Here is a 16,192-nt window from a genome sequence, read left to right as displayed (position 1 = left end):
TGAATGTGAAAAGTGTTCACAACTTGCACTCCTTACATACAAATGAGGGTGTTTGGACGAATGGGAATCCTCCGTCCAGATTTTGCCTCTCTAGATCTGTCCAACTTTTACACCCAAGATGACAATACAACACAATAATAAAAAATTTGATGATCCAAGTACTGATTGGAGAATAGCCCTGCTTCCCCATCCCCCCTCAAACATTACTAAAACCACGTACTATTTTGTTTCTTCTACTATTTCTCTTGATTGAACAAACTAGGGGCGAAAGAGAAACTGATTGATCAAAAAAATCGACCGATTAGTTCGGTTTTCAGTCGGGGTAAGGGTGGGTTTGGTCGGCTTCGGTTTGGACCGAATCGATCCGATTAATTTTTGTTTTGGTCTCGATCAGTTGAAAATTTCTCCGAACCAAACCGATATACCCAAAACCATACTAATTTGGACCAATCAATCACAGTCATCCATCTTAAACCCAAAACGAATAACAAATCCCAGCCATCCATCTCAATCTCAACTGTCCATTTCAATAATAACGCCGGACCAAAAACCCTGAAAAAACTGACCAAACCGAACCACCTCAAACCGATTTCGATAATTGTTTTTTTTAGTCAAAGCTGGTTCTTGGCTACATTATCCAAAAACCGATTGGTTCGGTTTCGAACACCCAAAAACCAATGAACCGAACCGAAAACCAAAAGTAGACCAAACTGGTGACTTGGTATTGGTTCCTAGAGGTAAAAGGTTTAGTAAGGTTTGAGTTTATGCTAAACTGAAAAGGTTTAGTAAGGTTTAGTCAGGTGTCAGAGTCTCACGTGCTTTTTGTCGATGTCCAGTTATCACAGTAGTTCTACAATAGGCGACGCTTCCCACAGAGACCAACCGATGCCAACCTAGTGGTTTTTTTTGCACCTCCAGTAGAGAGCATTGCGTGCATGGGAAATACCTCATGCAACTAGATGGTCCATAAGCCAACTACAATGCAAAATTGATAGTGAAAATGCAAAATCACACCGAAACCATGGTTATTGAACTATGAACTATTAACAGCAAAGAAACCATCACCGCAAATGTTTATCTACCCACCCCCAACATACAGAAAATTAAAACTGAAAACTTGTAACAAAACTACAAAACTACATAAGTGTATTACTACATTGCTGTGACCGCTATGTCTCCCCCGGAAAACAAACATTAAAAATCTGTAAACGATTAAGATATTCTATTCAGAAGCCCACATGGTTTACTATATCCTCAAGAATTTTCACACACACACTCCAACCACACAATTTCCATTTTTTTAAGCAAACACTCAATGCAGATGTACACCATTATCAACGTTGATGAACATTACAGTTATTGCTACTTCCTTTTAAGCTTCCTAAAACATCATCAACTGCATCACTAAATAATCATTGCTTTACACTATTTTACACATACAGGCAACCTAAATTCATTCCCACCTTGCAGTTTTATTAACTCCTTCAAAAAAACATGGCTTCAAAAGAGTCTCTATCCATTGTACAGCTACAAAAGAGTTGTTTCGCATTCAGAAGATTCTACATATACCAAAATCAATGATTTCAATGAACTCTCTACAGTAGTTTAGCTCGCACGAGACTGTCCTTAGGTAACACACCACAAGGACAACAAAGGAAGTTCGACTTTTTTTCTTTCCAAGCCCATGATCTTGTGTTTTTTTTGCAGGTAAAGACTTTGATTGCCATATAGTAAAATGACGATATCATTTACCAAAATCAATGGTTTCAATGAACTCTCTACAGTAGTTTAGCTCGCACAAGACTGACCTTAGGTATAGTAGCACAACAAAACGAAAACAAACGAAGTTTGACCTTTTTTTCCCCTTATCTTGTGCTCTTTCCATAGGTAGAGTATTTGGTTGCTCGTATAGTAAAATGATGATATGATTTCATTTTAAATGATGTCTCTTAAGTGATAAGCACATTGCAGTTGAATTAAATGACACGTCATTGGAACAAATTTGGCAGTTAAGTTGAGATAAATTGGGTTTTTTCCCTCAACTAGGCATCTAATTGACTCATAAATCCTAAAAATGCTACAATAGTTGCGGTGATTGCAAGTAAATAAATGCCAATGGTGTTCTATGTACATATACATTTTGTTTTTCCTTTCTCTAAGTCGGTGAAAATAAGAGCAAGGGGAAATAACACAAAACAAAGCAACACAAAAGAACAAAGATAGCAAGACAATGGAAATTTATCCAAGGAAAAATGATGGCAGACAGTCAGACAACCCCTTATTAAATTCATCCCCCGAACCTGCTTCGGTTTCCAGTACTGCTTCCGTTACTAATACGTTAGTGGGCTCTCCATGAAAATCAAAACCAATGGATTTCACAACTAACCTTACCCTTTTCCACCCACATTTTGTGCTGCCAAAGGCAGAGCCTCAATTGGAACTTGTGAAGAAAATGAACGAGGATGGAATGGAAATTTTTGTTTGATTACCCGACTATTAATGATCACTTGCGGAGGACACCCAGAACTGTGTTGATTTCAATCATGTTGTCTATGCACATGGATGGTAATTCATGCAGTTGAATTCGATTCTTAAGTTTTTGTGTTTACTTTTAGCCTTGTCACCTGATTCACTGTCATATACTTCTGTTTTTCCAAGAATATTCTACTTCCTTCCTTTGGTGTTATGTTCGGTATCTTCATTGGTTCGTTTCACTTTTTCCAGAGTCATTACATCACTGAAGCTCATTCCCCATAAAAGAAACAAGGGAAAAAAATACTGTCGGGTGCATGAGAGCTTATTGATGATTTTATGATGCTTTAATAGTGATACTGTTATGTATAGATTATGATCTCGATACAAAATTTGTGTGCCTCAACTTCTAGTTCATAGAATTGCATTGAAACTCTAATATCAAAAAATACTAGCTGACATTATACCAAACAGAAGATAGGCAAGTGAATTTCTAATACACAGAAACATCAAATCCTTTCACCACAGTAACAATATGCTGAGATCCTCTTCTTTGTTACCGCCTAAACGTTCCAGAATATAGTGGTTCACTGAGAAACAGTTGCTTGTTAAATCAGCCCAAAATAAAGGGAGGGGGGGGGGGGGGATGATCTTTGCATCGAGAATTATGAATGCTTCAAAATTTACAACACAAATCATATTGGAAGGAACGCGAAAGACGACACACAAAACATCAATCTTTGCTAACAAATCTACCATAGGTTCATAGTCCACATATATAACTTTGGGTTTTCATGGTTTGGAATTACATGCAAGGAGGAATAACCAAACCAAATAACTGAAGTATACTTACGGCCATTATGACAAACTGGGCATATGCATGTATTTTGTGGAAAGGGAAACTCAAGATAAACAATGGCGCAGGAACACAAAACAATTATCAAAGGTGAAGTACCATACAGAGGTTAAAAGGGGCAAGTCTTCTCGTGAATATATATGTGTGTGTGTGTCATGGTTTATACATCAGCGGGTATAGGGGAGTTAATGAGTTAGTAGGTTAGTTCACATGGGGTCCGTGACTGTCTATAATCCTAAGCCCCACCCTCGCCCCTCTCGGGACTCGAACTCCTGCCTCCATTGAGGGAGGAGGGTGAGAAGACCAACTTGACAAACTTGGAGGACGAAGAATCTCATGAATGTGAAAAAGTGTTCACAGCTTGCAGTCCTCCTTAGTCCTTGCATACAAATGGGGGTGTTTGTGGGGAATGGGAATCCTCAGTCCAGATGGAGGACAAAGAATCTCGCAAATGTGAAAAGTGTTCACAACTTGCAGTCCTCCTTAGTCCTTGCATACAAATGGGGGTGTTTGGGGGGAATGGGAATCCTTAGTCCAGATTTTACCCACAGAGTGACAACAAAACACAATAATGAAGAATTTGATAATCCAAGGGCTGATTGGAGAATAGCTAGGATCTATCCAACTTTTACCAACAAAGTGACAACACAACACAATAATAGAGAATTTTTATCCAGGGGCTGATTGGAGAATAGCTAGAGAACTGTTCAACTTTATTCACAGAGTGACAACACAACAAAATAATACAGAAAAGTGCTGACATCTCTCTCTCACGACTGTTGGACTATAAAGGAAAGAAAATATTACCATTAAGTTGTGTTTCTCCTCTCTCTCTCTCTCTCCTGCTGAAAATGGGAAGTGAAAAGGATTGGGTTTAGTTTAACTTGTAAACGAAGATGGGCAGCTGGGAGATTGGGTGAGTGATTGGACTCTCGTGATTGTACTATGTATTCTATCTATCAAAAAAATGTACTATATAAGAATTTCGGACTCTCTCTCGTGATGAATGTACTATGTATTCTATCTATCAATATAAGGTACTATAGTATATATTGAGCTCATTTACTAGACGACAAACTTTATGATTCCCATTTTACCTATCCTAAGCCAAGACAAGGCACAACGGCAGTGGAGCTCTTGTTTATCAAATGAAAATTTTGTCAGTTCTTTTCTAAATCAAATTTCCTTGTAATTTGAGATCTATAAATTTGTTTAGAGTCCCAATAAAAAATAAGTTTCATCAGATACCGGTAAGGGGGTTTAAGATACATCCAACTTTCTTTTAGAATTTAGACTTGAATTTTGAAACAAAGTTGGATGTATCTTAAATGCTCTTATCAATATCCAAATAAACTTAATTTTTACAGGGACCCTAAATAAAGTATTTTAATTGGAAAAGATGAGCGGCTCTGATCATTTTTTGGAATCCATCCAAACTATCTGCCTGAATTCTGAAACAAAGTTGGATGTATCTTAAATGCTCTTACCAGTATCCAAATAAACTTATTGTTTATAGGGACCATAAATAAAGTATTTTTTTTAAAAAAAGGACGGCTCCGATCATTTTTTTTTTGAAACTCTTCCAAACCATCTGTGTTGCTACATCTGTACGGGTAGCATCTCTTTGTATAAAAGTACTCTCATGAATGTACTATAGAAGATGAGGTAATTTTGAACCCGGCTATTGGTACCAACCAATAGCATACCGATGGGGTACCGACGGGCACGCGGGGCCTACTCCAGATTTCGTATGGATGATTTGAGCCGTTCAATAATTTTAAAAAAAATTTACTGGGTCCATCAAAAACCAGTTCAATCTGATATGTGTAGATTCTCGATCCAATCTTTCGTTCAGACTTCGAATCTTGAAATGTGAATGAAAAAATAGAAGATTGGATCAAGCATTTAGACATATCAGATTGACTGCTGATTGTTAACTAGCCCACTTGGGTTTATTTTTTTTAAATCATTGAATGACTCGGATTATCCATGCGGGACATAGAGTAGGCCATGGGTGCCTATCGGTATCTTATCGGTATGGGAGTGGTCGGTCCCCGGCCTTGGCTTTATCACTACAAAAGTCTCATGAATATACTATAGAAATTATGCATCTCTATATAAAAATACTCTCATAAATGTATTATAGAATATGAGGTCCTGTATAAAATAAAGGGTAAACTATAGTTAACCCCTTCTAACTAAGCCTCGTGTGCACTTTGCCCCCTTTAACTTCTTTTTTTGGCACTCAACCCCCTCTAACTAACTGAAATTCAAACGGTCATAACTTCAAATGGTCATAACTTCTTCGTCCGAAATCGAAAACATGCAAATTATATATCAATTTCGAGGTCTTGAAGTCAGCTTTTTAATGACACCAAAATCACATCACGATTCAAAGCACACAGAAAGTTATGATCAAAAGAGTAAGTGCTGGTAGACAGAAAGACCGTTTTGATCATAACCTGTTTGGACTACAGAGAATTCAAAATCTTGTGTAGCATGTCCAAATTGGTTTCCACAATTGCTCATTGGGTCAGAGACATCATTACGATCTGTACTTTTGAAGCATATCACAAGTTTTCAATTTTGAACCGATGTTCTAATTGGTTTACAGGTTGGTTTGTCAAACATCTTGGAGATCATTGTGGATACCCTGAAGGACAGGATTGAGGTGTCTTACCTTTTCTTAAAACCAGTGTCAAAGAAGGAAGCTCCCGATTACCTGAAGATCATAAAGCATCCTATGGATCTTTCGACAATCAAGGAGAAGGTGAGGAAGTTAGAGTATAAGAGCAGAGAGGAGTTCAGGCATGATGTATGGCAAATCACTTACAATGCTCATAAGTACAATGATGGGCGCAACCCAGGTATTCCTCCCCTCGCGGATCAGCTACTAGAGCTATGTGATTACTTGATAAATGAGCATGTCGTGGGCTTGACAGAAGCGGAAGATGGTATTGAATATACGGACGGTTACGGGAAGAACTTGTCACATTAGATTATTACATGGAAAGGGGTCCTCCGCAGTCCGGGTTTTCGGCCGGACTGAATAATTGGGTCTGTGGGGAACAACACATGTCGGATCTAGATGATAGCGGTTCATTTTGCGGGTCTTGATGTGCACATTGTTCAGGGGAAAAAACAGTTTAATCCTATTGATCGGATCGCACCTGTCTTGCAAAAATTTAGACGGTTCTGACCGTCGATTATGTGACATTTGATCATGCACTTACCGATATCCAATCGACTTGGTTGTTGCGCGTGATCTAGTTAGACAACCCTATGTAATTGGGGGTTCGGATAATGAAAATGGGACTCATTTGGTTTAAGTCCCAAAATTGAACCGGAGATGAGCCAAACAACCCAAACCCCTATTGTATATTTAGGGACACTTCAAGGTAAGAATGTCGTCAAATTAGAACGTTGCCAATCCAATTGCCCCGTATTGCTGGATTGTCTGCCTTTGTGGGATTTGAATTGAGTAGGGTTGGATTTGGTTTTAGTTGGTTGCATGGAAATTTCCCTCCTTTGTAACCAAGAATTGGTCTGTACATGTGAGCTAATCGGTAAAATGTAGGCTTCATGATAGTATATTAGAGTTTATATAAAAGGGAGAGTAGAGTTGGCCCCCTTTATGTGAAACACATGAACTTTTCACTGCTGAAACCCTTGGTTTGGGCGTGACATTGTAATGTTGTTTGATGAAGTACATAAAAGTGTCATTTTGGTGATAATTTGGCATGGAAAAGAAATTGTTTCAAGTGGTTCAAAAACTTACCTGCTCATTCTTCTTTGGATCTTTTATAGAGCAATGTTAATGTGTGGGTGAGTTGGTATTTGGAAGCTATTTGAGGATTAACAGACCAGCCTGACCAGGATCCCCTCATGTGAGGGATTCTTAGGTCCCGTACCGCTAAGGTTTTTATTTTTTAGTAAGTACTTATTTTCCGTTTTGGTCATTCTCTCAAATGCATCACCTTTAATTAAAAAAATATGTCCGCTTCTGAAAAAATAAATACTTATTGTCTTGCAAGTGGAGCCCAGTAGGTTCTTATTTTGATTGTTGTAGTTGTGCATTTTTAGGTCTCAATGTGAATTATCCGTCTAAAAATAAATGTAGTTTGAAATTAGTAGCCATCCAAAGTAAGCAAAAATTCTGAGTGGATGGTTCTATTCCTCTAATGACAAATATGAGTGGACCACACTTACTGGTGCCTTCAATATTAAAACGAAAAAGATAATGTGTGTACATAATGAACAGGTTGAATCATTAAAACAAAAAATTTCATGTATTTTATTTTGGATCGCATGAGGTTATCATAATATTACGGTCCTAATCTTACAGTCCTATTCAAGTAAAGGAAAATAATTGAAGTGGTTATTGCTGAAACATTTAACTGGAGAATTGCCCCTCAATTGCCAGGACCTTATAATGACATGGATTAATTTCTCCTCCACTTCAATCAAAAGATTATTGACACCAATTGCTTTTTAACACATGAGAGATATAAAGCCATATTGCTTAAATATGGAATAGGAGTCCTGTTTAGACTTGTGGGCCCTTTTGGGCTCACGGTCAGAGTCTCATTTTTTCTTTCAAGAATTCGTCCAAATATCAACTCTTTCAAAAATTAAGGAAAAAAAATGCATTTATAGTTCTGTGTTCTGATCCTTATTTTTCAGCATAAATTTATTCTGTAAATATATCAATTGCTATCTAATGAACATAATTTTGAGTATTGTCGTTTTTTGTATTTATTTATGTGTTTTAAAAGGTGAACGATTAAGATCACCAAAGTATGAGCATAATGGTTCATAATTAAGGCTGTAAATGAGCTGAGCAGCTCGTGAGTTCGGCTTGGTAAGGGCTCGGTTCGGCTCAGTTCGAAGAACAAATGAGCGAGCTCGAGCTCGATTTTGCGGCTCGTTTGATAAACGAGCCGAGCTCAAACCTAGCAGGGCTCGGCTCGAAATATATAGGTTTGGCTCGGCTCGACTCGAACATGCCAATATATAGGTTCGCAAACAAGTTCGTCTCGGCTCGAAATATATAGGTTCGGCTCAGCTCGGCTCGAACATGCCAATATTCGGTTCGACTCTGCTCGTTTAGCCAAATTTTCAATATTAAGGCTGAAAAGTTGAAGAATTCGAGCTCGAATTCGAGCCAAGCCGGCTCGTTTATTCCAGACCGAATACTAACGAGCCGAGCTCAAGCTTTGTACATTCCTGTCGAGCCGAGCTCGAGCTGAGATTTTCTGGCTCAATTCAAACTTGAGCCAAGCTCGAGCCAGACGAATTCTGATCGAGCTGAGCTCGAACATGCCAATATTCGGTTCGGCTCGGCTCGTTTACACCCCTATCCATAATGCACTCAGGGTGAGTTAATGCTATCGACTAAAGGATATTTTTGGTAAGATCATCAAAGTAGGAGTAGAAAGGGTCCATAAATGCACTCTGGGTGAGTTCATGCTATTGACTAAATGATATTTTTCATGTCTAGTTCAAAAATACCCTTATTCAAGACAACTCATTTTCCTTATCTAAATTAACGAAATGGTATTTTAGTGGGAAAGAGTGATATTTTGACATTAGTTTGGAGGCAAAAATTACGATGTGGATTCCCCTTCTCAATAAGATCTCTAGTCCCTCTCGATTGTAAATTCTACGTCTTGTTTCTATCAAAATTAGGTAGTATTTGATTTTGTTTGAGAGCAAAATAATTGAAGGCTACATGTTATTATGACATGTAACTTGCAATCTAGAATGATTTTGTTCACCCTTATTCTTTCTCTCATTGGTCGCAATGGTACAGGAACCACAGAGATTCTGTTGTACTAAAAAGTATAATGATTCCGTGGTCCCTATACCACTGACCTTCCTAGTGATTGAAGACTTAAACATTCGGCTAAAAGTCTAGTTTTTCAGGAAGAAAAAATACTATATGGAATTATCTTCTTCTCTTTTTTTTTTCCCCGAAAAAAACGCAATTCATATGGTCATGGAAGTATCTAACTTCGGTGCATTTTCTATATCCGTACTGCTACATGAATTCAAAATTTTATGCCTGAATAAGCTAGGGGAGTCGGCGCTCCTTTGTGTGGGTATATCCAAGTGAAATGATAATATTGTCATTATACTTGCTAATTCTATTTAACTTTTCCAAACACGAAAGGAGAATATTGTTATTTCAGTTGAATAAAAACAAAAGGAGAAAGAAGAGTGCAAACTCCCCTATAGCTTATTTAGCCATATTATTTTGAATTGGATTAAGCTCTGCTCTATGGTTGAGTCCTGCTAAGTTTTTTGGACTTTTTCTTGTTGTTCTTATTAAAAAAAAAATCGCGTTTGTTAGTTTTGCGCCTAACGTTTGTGAATTATTGATTCGTGTCGTCAAGACGAATCGAGATTTTTGGGATTTATTTTGGATATTTCTAAGAATATTTGAGTAAAAGTTATAATTTTTTACTTTTTCGATTCGTCTTAACGAGACAAATCAATAATCTACTAAAGTTAAACGCAACACTAAAAAAAAAAGCAAAAAAAAAAAAAAGAATAAAAATAAAACAAAAAGCCCAAAAATTCCAAAAAGCCTTTCGCGAAATTTAAATCCATTTCCTTATCCTCCATATTCCATCGAACCCAACTCTTTTGGCTCTATCTCATACTCGGAAAAAGTCCAAACCATTCATATCGTAGCTCTTGCTTCCTCCACTATGTGTGCGAGAAAGTCATCTTGATTGAAAACCGATGTAACCATGAACAAATCGTTTAAATTTAATGACTTCACCTCTAAACCATTTTCACTGTTCATTATAAGTGATTTTATCTAGAGCTGGGCAATGGACACGAAACACGATAACACGACACGAACCGGACACGAAATTAGCGGGTTAGTGTTGAACATTTTTGACACGAAACACGAAAATGACACGACTCAAGAACACAAATTCTAAATGGGTCGGGTTCGGGTTGAACACGCGAGATACGAAATTGACATGACCAACACGATTACTAATCTGTGTCACCCATTAACACGAACAAATTATCAAGTGAGGGATCCCTCATTTTAAAAAAATGAGGGACTTTCATTTCCTGATCAAATTTTGAAAATCCGAACCGTTCAATGTGTGCAGAACGTGATTTTAAGGGTTTCCGCGAGAAATCAGCAAAAAAAATGACCGGGAAGGGCTTCATCCGAGCAGTTTTTTTTGAACCGTTCAATGAAAACTGCTCGGATGAAGCCCTTCCCGGTCTTTTTTTTTGCTGATTTCTCGCGGGGACCCTTAAAATCACGTTCTGATCACTTTGAGCGGCTCGGATCATCGAAATTCAATCGGGAAGGGGAGTCCCGCATTTTAAAAAAATGCGGGATCCCTTACCGGAACCCGACTGTATATATATATATAATATGGTATATCTGTAATTCTATATAGTGTTAGACAACAGACACGATAACACGACACGAACCGGATACGAAGTTAACGGTTAGTGTTGAGCATTTCTGACACAAAATACAAAAATGACACAACTCGAGAAACACGAATTCTAAATAGATCGGGTTCGGGTTGGGTGGTTTGTGACACGACACGAACACGACCGGATACGACCTGTTACCCAGGTCTAATTTTTTCTACATGCTTCTAAGATGAAGTTGATTTTTCGTACACATTTATAAATGCGATAGCTATAATATGAACGGTTTGGATGCTTTTATGAGACGGGCTAATTTTCTAAGTAGCTGATTTTGTCATTTTTCTATTTGTTAATGCCACTTTTCTTTTTGTTTTTACTAGGACAAATTTACTAAAACACCCTTGCATTTAGAAAGTGAGAAAAAACTAGGCTGCTGATTGTCACTCTTTTTTTGTTAATGCCACTCCCTTATAAATGTATTTTAAATACATTTACAGGAAAGTGGCGTTAATAAAAAAAGATTGACAAAATAATTTCCCAAAACTATCATCATAAGATGCAAGATATTTTATTAATTTCACCATAATAAAAACGAAAGGGAGTGGTGTTAGGTGGTGTTCCAACTAACCTTTTTTTTTAAAAAATATTTTTTCTTCAATTTTTAAATTTAAATATAATAAAAATAAAAAATAATTTTTTGATTTTTTTTTTTGCACTGTATAAAAGATTTCAATGAAATCTATCAAAATCCATATTGGTAGAAAAATTATTTGCGTAAACACATAATTTTTGAGCTTAAAATTACATTCTATTTTCCAAAACTTTTTTTTTTGAAAGTTGGAACACCCCCTTAATATACAGAAGAATGGCAATCATTAACGGATTTCTTTTACTATTTGAACGAATTCCTCCTCTTCAATTCTCTCTCTCTCTCTGCCTACGGGTCCTATTGTGTCCGGGCCGCTATTCGAGAAGGCATCCGATGTACCACCGAGCACCACCACCACCACCACCACCGCAAACAACCCACCGCCTCCGAGTACCACCTCAGAAAATCGATTCCTGTTCCCTCCCGAAGCCCCGACGTTGTCCTCTTACTCGCCGTTTAGTTTCTACGAAACGTTTATCGATGTAGATCCGATCATCGTCGCCTACAACAACATGCCCGACTACCCAAACAAACCACCCAAGGTATACATTCAATACTAAGCCTAAAAAAAATACTAGGAATCGTGGAATTATTAAGAATATGAGTTCAATTTCATATATCGTTTGATCTAACTAATCGTCCCCTTTTCCATCTAGGGTTTGAGGGAGGACTGAAATTGAATTATTGAGAATCGAATACATAGTAATAGTATTTATTATGCATTAGCAAGTGTTGATGGAATTTCTCCTGTTACCCTAACTGACCTAAATAAAATCGGCAATAGAAAATCGAGAATATGGGCTCAATGACGTTTATGTTTGCTCAAACAAATTTTCCCCTTTTCATCTAGAGTTGGTTGGAGGGCATGGAACGGATATCGAAAGCATATGAGCACGAGCTCAAGCCCTTGGTTGGCATGCTCCCTACACTTCCCATCAGGAGGTGGAGGAGCATGGAGAAGGAGAAGAACAGCCAACCAAGAAGCCTCGTTTTTCTGCAATGCCATATGTGCTGCCTTCTCCCGAAGTACCATGGATTTCAGTCCGTGACTTCACCAAGGAGGAGAGGGAGATTTACAACAAGATGGTCGTCAAGAGTGATGTATGTATACATACTTGTCCAATATGTGTATGTTCAATTGGATATCTAATTTTGATATTGTATTCCTATGCATTCGTACAGGGTTTTGATTATCCATACGTTCCCCTGAGATTTCTGCCCCTGGTATCCTTAAGCCAGTTCAGGTTGAAGATATTCCCGACGTAGCAATGGATGAATATTAGAAACACAACTTAATAGTAATATTTTCTTTACTTTTTAGTCCAACAGCCCTTTTCTTTTTCATTCTCACATCTTCTCCTTCATCCTTATATCTCAATCCTAGCTAGACACCACCAGCCACCATTTCCAACCCTTTTTGAGCACCGAAACAGCCCCAAAAATAGCAGTTCTGAACAGCCACGTAACAGCTCTATTTCACCTCCATTTTAGCTCCGAAACCGACCAGCCCCATTTCAGTCACAAATCAGTCCAGAAATCAGCCACTGTCCAGCCGCAAAACAGTCCGAAAACAGCCCCGAACCGGTCCTGACGGAACTCCATTGCCGTACAATCAACCCCCAAACTTCACCACCGTTCTCGTCGCTCTCCACTACAACTCTACCGGACCGAGGTAGTTAAAACTTACCTCCCTAAGTATATTGCTATGTAGTTGGTTATTATAGAAATTTCATGGTTGTGTGTATGTTTCTTTTTATATATATTTTCGAAAAAAATGACGTAGAACTTGAAATGGGTAATGCGAAGCATGAAATGAGTAATGTGATTCCTAAGTTGGCACCTGTAACTTTGGAAAGAAAAACAAAAGAGAAGTAATTAAAGAGGCTTACGCAAGAAACCCTTGTGTAACCCATTATATGTATAATCCCACGTAGAGGATTTTGTTACGGTTGGCTCCTAGAAAATGCATTAATATTCTCTTGCCATGCCCCTGGTATGCGTATTGGCCTAGTTATTTAAGTTTATGAAATAGCTAATCTCTATCTTCCCTCGTCGTAGATAAGTACTGGACCTTACTTTTCTTCACCTGAAAACTTGTTTGTGTTTTTTATTCATCGTCAGAACTAAAAGAGATGTCTGACGTGGACCCAAGCACGACCGTGGGCATGGTCTTGGCACATGTTTGATCGTGGCGTCCTTCCGAAATTTTTTGGACAGACCACAGAACACGGACAATGCGGTTGTTGCTCTATCGTAGCAACGTCGGCAGCTTGCTCCGCGGCATGGGCAATCAAGACTGCAAGGCCCCCTCTTGAATTAGCTGTACAAGAGCTGATCAACGAAGTCCCCAAGCATTACAAGGATGAAATGACTATAAACAAGAATGACTTGCGCGCTTCGGCATATACGAGCACCTCGTTCAAGTACATAAAAAGGTATTGTTGGATTTAATTTAATTTTTTTTTGGCCGCGAAAGCACATAGCGGCCAAAAAAAATTTAAATTAAATCCAACAATACCTTTTTATGTACATGAACGAGGTGCTCGTATATGCCGAAGCGCGCAAGTCATTCTCGTTTACAGTCATTTCATCCCTGTAATGTTTGGGGACTTCGTTGATCAACTCTTGTACAGCTAATTCAAGAGGGGGCCTTGCGGTCTTGATTGCCCATGCTGCGGACCAAGCTGCCGACGTTGCTACGATAGAGCAACAACCGCATTGTCCATGTTCCGTGGTCTGTCCAAAAATTTTCGGAAGGACATCATGATCAAACATGTGCCAAGACCACGCCCACGGTTTGCTTGGGTCCACGTCAGACATCTCTCTCAGATCTGATGATGAATAGAAAACACAAATAAGTTTTTAGGTGAAGAAAAGTAAGGTCTAGTACCTATTTATGACGAGGGAAGATCGAGATTAGCTATTTCATAAACTTAAATACCTAGGCCAATACGCATACCAGGGGCATGGCAAGAGAATATTAATGCATTTTCTAGAAGCCAACCGTAACAAAATCCTTTACGTGAGATTATACATATAATGGATTTCTTGTGTAAGCCCCCCTTACTGCTCTTTTGTTTTTCTTTCCAAGTTATAGGTGCCAACTTAGGAATCATATTACTCATTTCATGCTTCGCATTACCCGTTTCAACTTCTCCGTCAATTTTTTTGGAAATATAAAAAGAAACATACGCAATCATAAAATTTCTATAATAACCAACTACATAGCAATATACTTAGGGAGGTAAGTTTTAACTACCTCGGTCCGGTAGTTGTAGCGGAGAGCAACGAGAACGGCGGTGAAGTTTGGGGGTTGATTGCACGGCAATGGAGTTCCGTCGGGACCGGTTTGGGGCTGTTTTCGGACTGTTTTGCGGCTGGACGGTGGCTGATTTCTGGACTGATTTGTGACTGAAATGGGGCTGGTTTTGGGAGCTAAAATGGAGGTGAAATGGAGCTGTTACGTGGCTGTTTAGAACTGGTATTTTTCGGGCTGTTTCGGTGCTTAAACGGGGTGGAAATGGAAGTTGGTGGTGTCCAGCTAAGATGGAGAAATAAGGATGAAGGAGAAGATGTGAGAATGAAAAAGAAAAGTGATGACATATCTCTCTCTCACGGCTGTTGGACTAAAAACTGAAGAAAATATTACTGTTAAGTTGTGTTTCTCCTCTACTCTTTCTCTCCAGCTGAAAATATGGGGAGTGAAAAGGATTGGGTTTGGTTTAACTTATAAACGAAGATGGGCAGCTGCCAGCTGGGAGATTGGGCGAGTGATTGGACTCTCTCGTGATTGTACTATGTATTCTATCTATCAAAAAAATGTACCATATAAGAATCTCGGACTCTCGTGAATGTTGTATATTTTCTATCTATCAATATAAGATATTATAGCATATATTGAGCTCATTTACTAGACGACAAACTTTATGATTCCCATTTTACCTATCCTAAGCCAGGACAAGGCACAACGGCAGTGGAGCTCTAGTTTATCAAATGAAAATTTGTCAGTTCTTTTCTATATCAAATTTCCTCGTAATTTCTGATCTATAAATTTGTCTAGAGTCTCAGTAAAAAATAAGTTTTATCGGATAACGGTAAGGGCGTTTAAGTTACATCCAAATAAACTTAAATGTTCTTGCCAATATCAATATAAGGTACTATAGCATAATCAATTTTTCAACCCTGCTATTGGTTGTACCAATAGCATAATAATGGGATACCGACGGGCATGCAGGGCCTACTCCTGATCCTGCACAGATGATATGAGCCGTTCAATAGCTCAAAAAAAAATGAGTGGGTCTATGAAAAATCAGCTCAATCTAATATGTATAGGTTTTCGATCCAATCTTTCATTTTTTTTTATTCAAACTTCAAATCCTGAAATCTAGATGAAAAAATTGAAGATTGCATCGAGCACTTAGACATATCAAATTGACTGCTGATTGTTCACGGGCTCACTTAGGCTTATTTTTTTAAATAATTAAACGGCTCGAATTATCCATGCGGGACATAGAGTGGGCCTCGGGTGCCCATCGATACCCTATCAGTATGGGAGTAGTCGATCCCCTTAGCTTTATCGCTACAAAAGTCTCGTGAATGTACTATAGAAATTATGCATCTCTCTGTATTAAAATGGTCTCGTAAATGTATTACAAAATATGAGGTACGGACCTTTGGGGAAGAATCCAAAATATGCTCTCGTGAATGTTCACATACCTTTGGGGAAGAATCAAAACAGAATTCCAATGAAGCCCAGGACAAGCATAATGAGGACAAGTAGCATTTTGGTTCTTGTATCCCAT

At 38.3% G+C, this 16,192-nt stretch overlaps 2 protein-coding genes across 2 annotated transcripts in view; one reads left to right on the top strand and one right to left on the bottom strand.

Moving 5' to 3' along the window:
• LOC131302543 (transcription initiation factor TFIID subunit 1-like) overlaps nucleotides 1-12,671 on the top strand; it is an 80,618-nt gene extending 67,947 nt beyond the window's left edge. The window contains exons 14-15 of the transcript XR_009191801.1: nucleotides 12,241-12,491; nucleotides 12,573-12,671. The gene's annotated coding sequence lies outside the window, so the exon portion shown is untranslated. The remainder of the gene's footprint in view (nucleotides 1-12,240; nucleotides 12,492-12,572) is intronic.
• Nucleotides 12,672-13,422: 751 nt separating this feature from the next.
• On the bottom strand, nucleotides 13,423-16,192 carry LOC131303221 (uncharacterized). The gene is made up of 5 exons (XM_058329986.1): nucleotides 16,107-16,192; nucleotides 14,650-15,008; nucleotides 13,909-14,221; nucleotides 13,610-13,721; nucleotides 13,423-13,476 (listed from the first exon to the last, which is right to left on the bottom strand). Exons 1-5 carry the CDS (start codon nucleotides 16,190-16,192, stop codon nucleotides 13,423-13,425), a joined length of 924 nt encoding a protein of 307 aa, XP_058185969.1.

This window comes from Rhododendron vialii, chromosome 10a, assembly GCF_030253575.1.
Source record: "Rhododendron vialii isolate Sample 1 chromosome 10a, ASM3025357v1".
Lineage (NCBI taxonomy): Eukaryota > Viridiplantae > Streptophyta > Magnoliopsida > Ericales > Ericaceae > Rhododendron > Rhododendron vialii.
The sequence above is the reverse complement of the archived record's forward strand: the minus strand, read 5'-3'. Positions and strand labels throughout refer to the sequence as shown.

Coding starts and splice junctions, on each gene's coding strand:
- LOC131303221 (XM_058329986.1), bottom strand. CDS start 16,192: ATGGGATACAAGAACCAAAATGCTACTTGTCCTCATTATGCTTGTCCT. Junction 14,222..14,649: donor GCTACAACTACCGGACCGAG/GTAGTTAAAACT, acceptor ATTCATCATCAG/ATCTGAGAGAGATGTCTGAC. Junction 13,722..13,908: donor TCGTTCATGTACATAAAAAG/GTATTGTTGGAT, acceptor TTCGTTGATCAG/CTCTTGTACAGCTAATTCAA.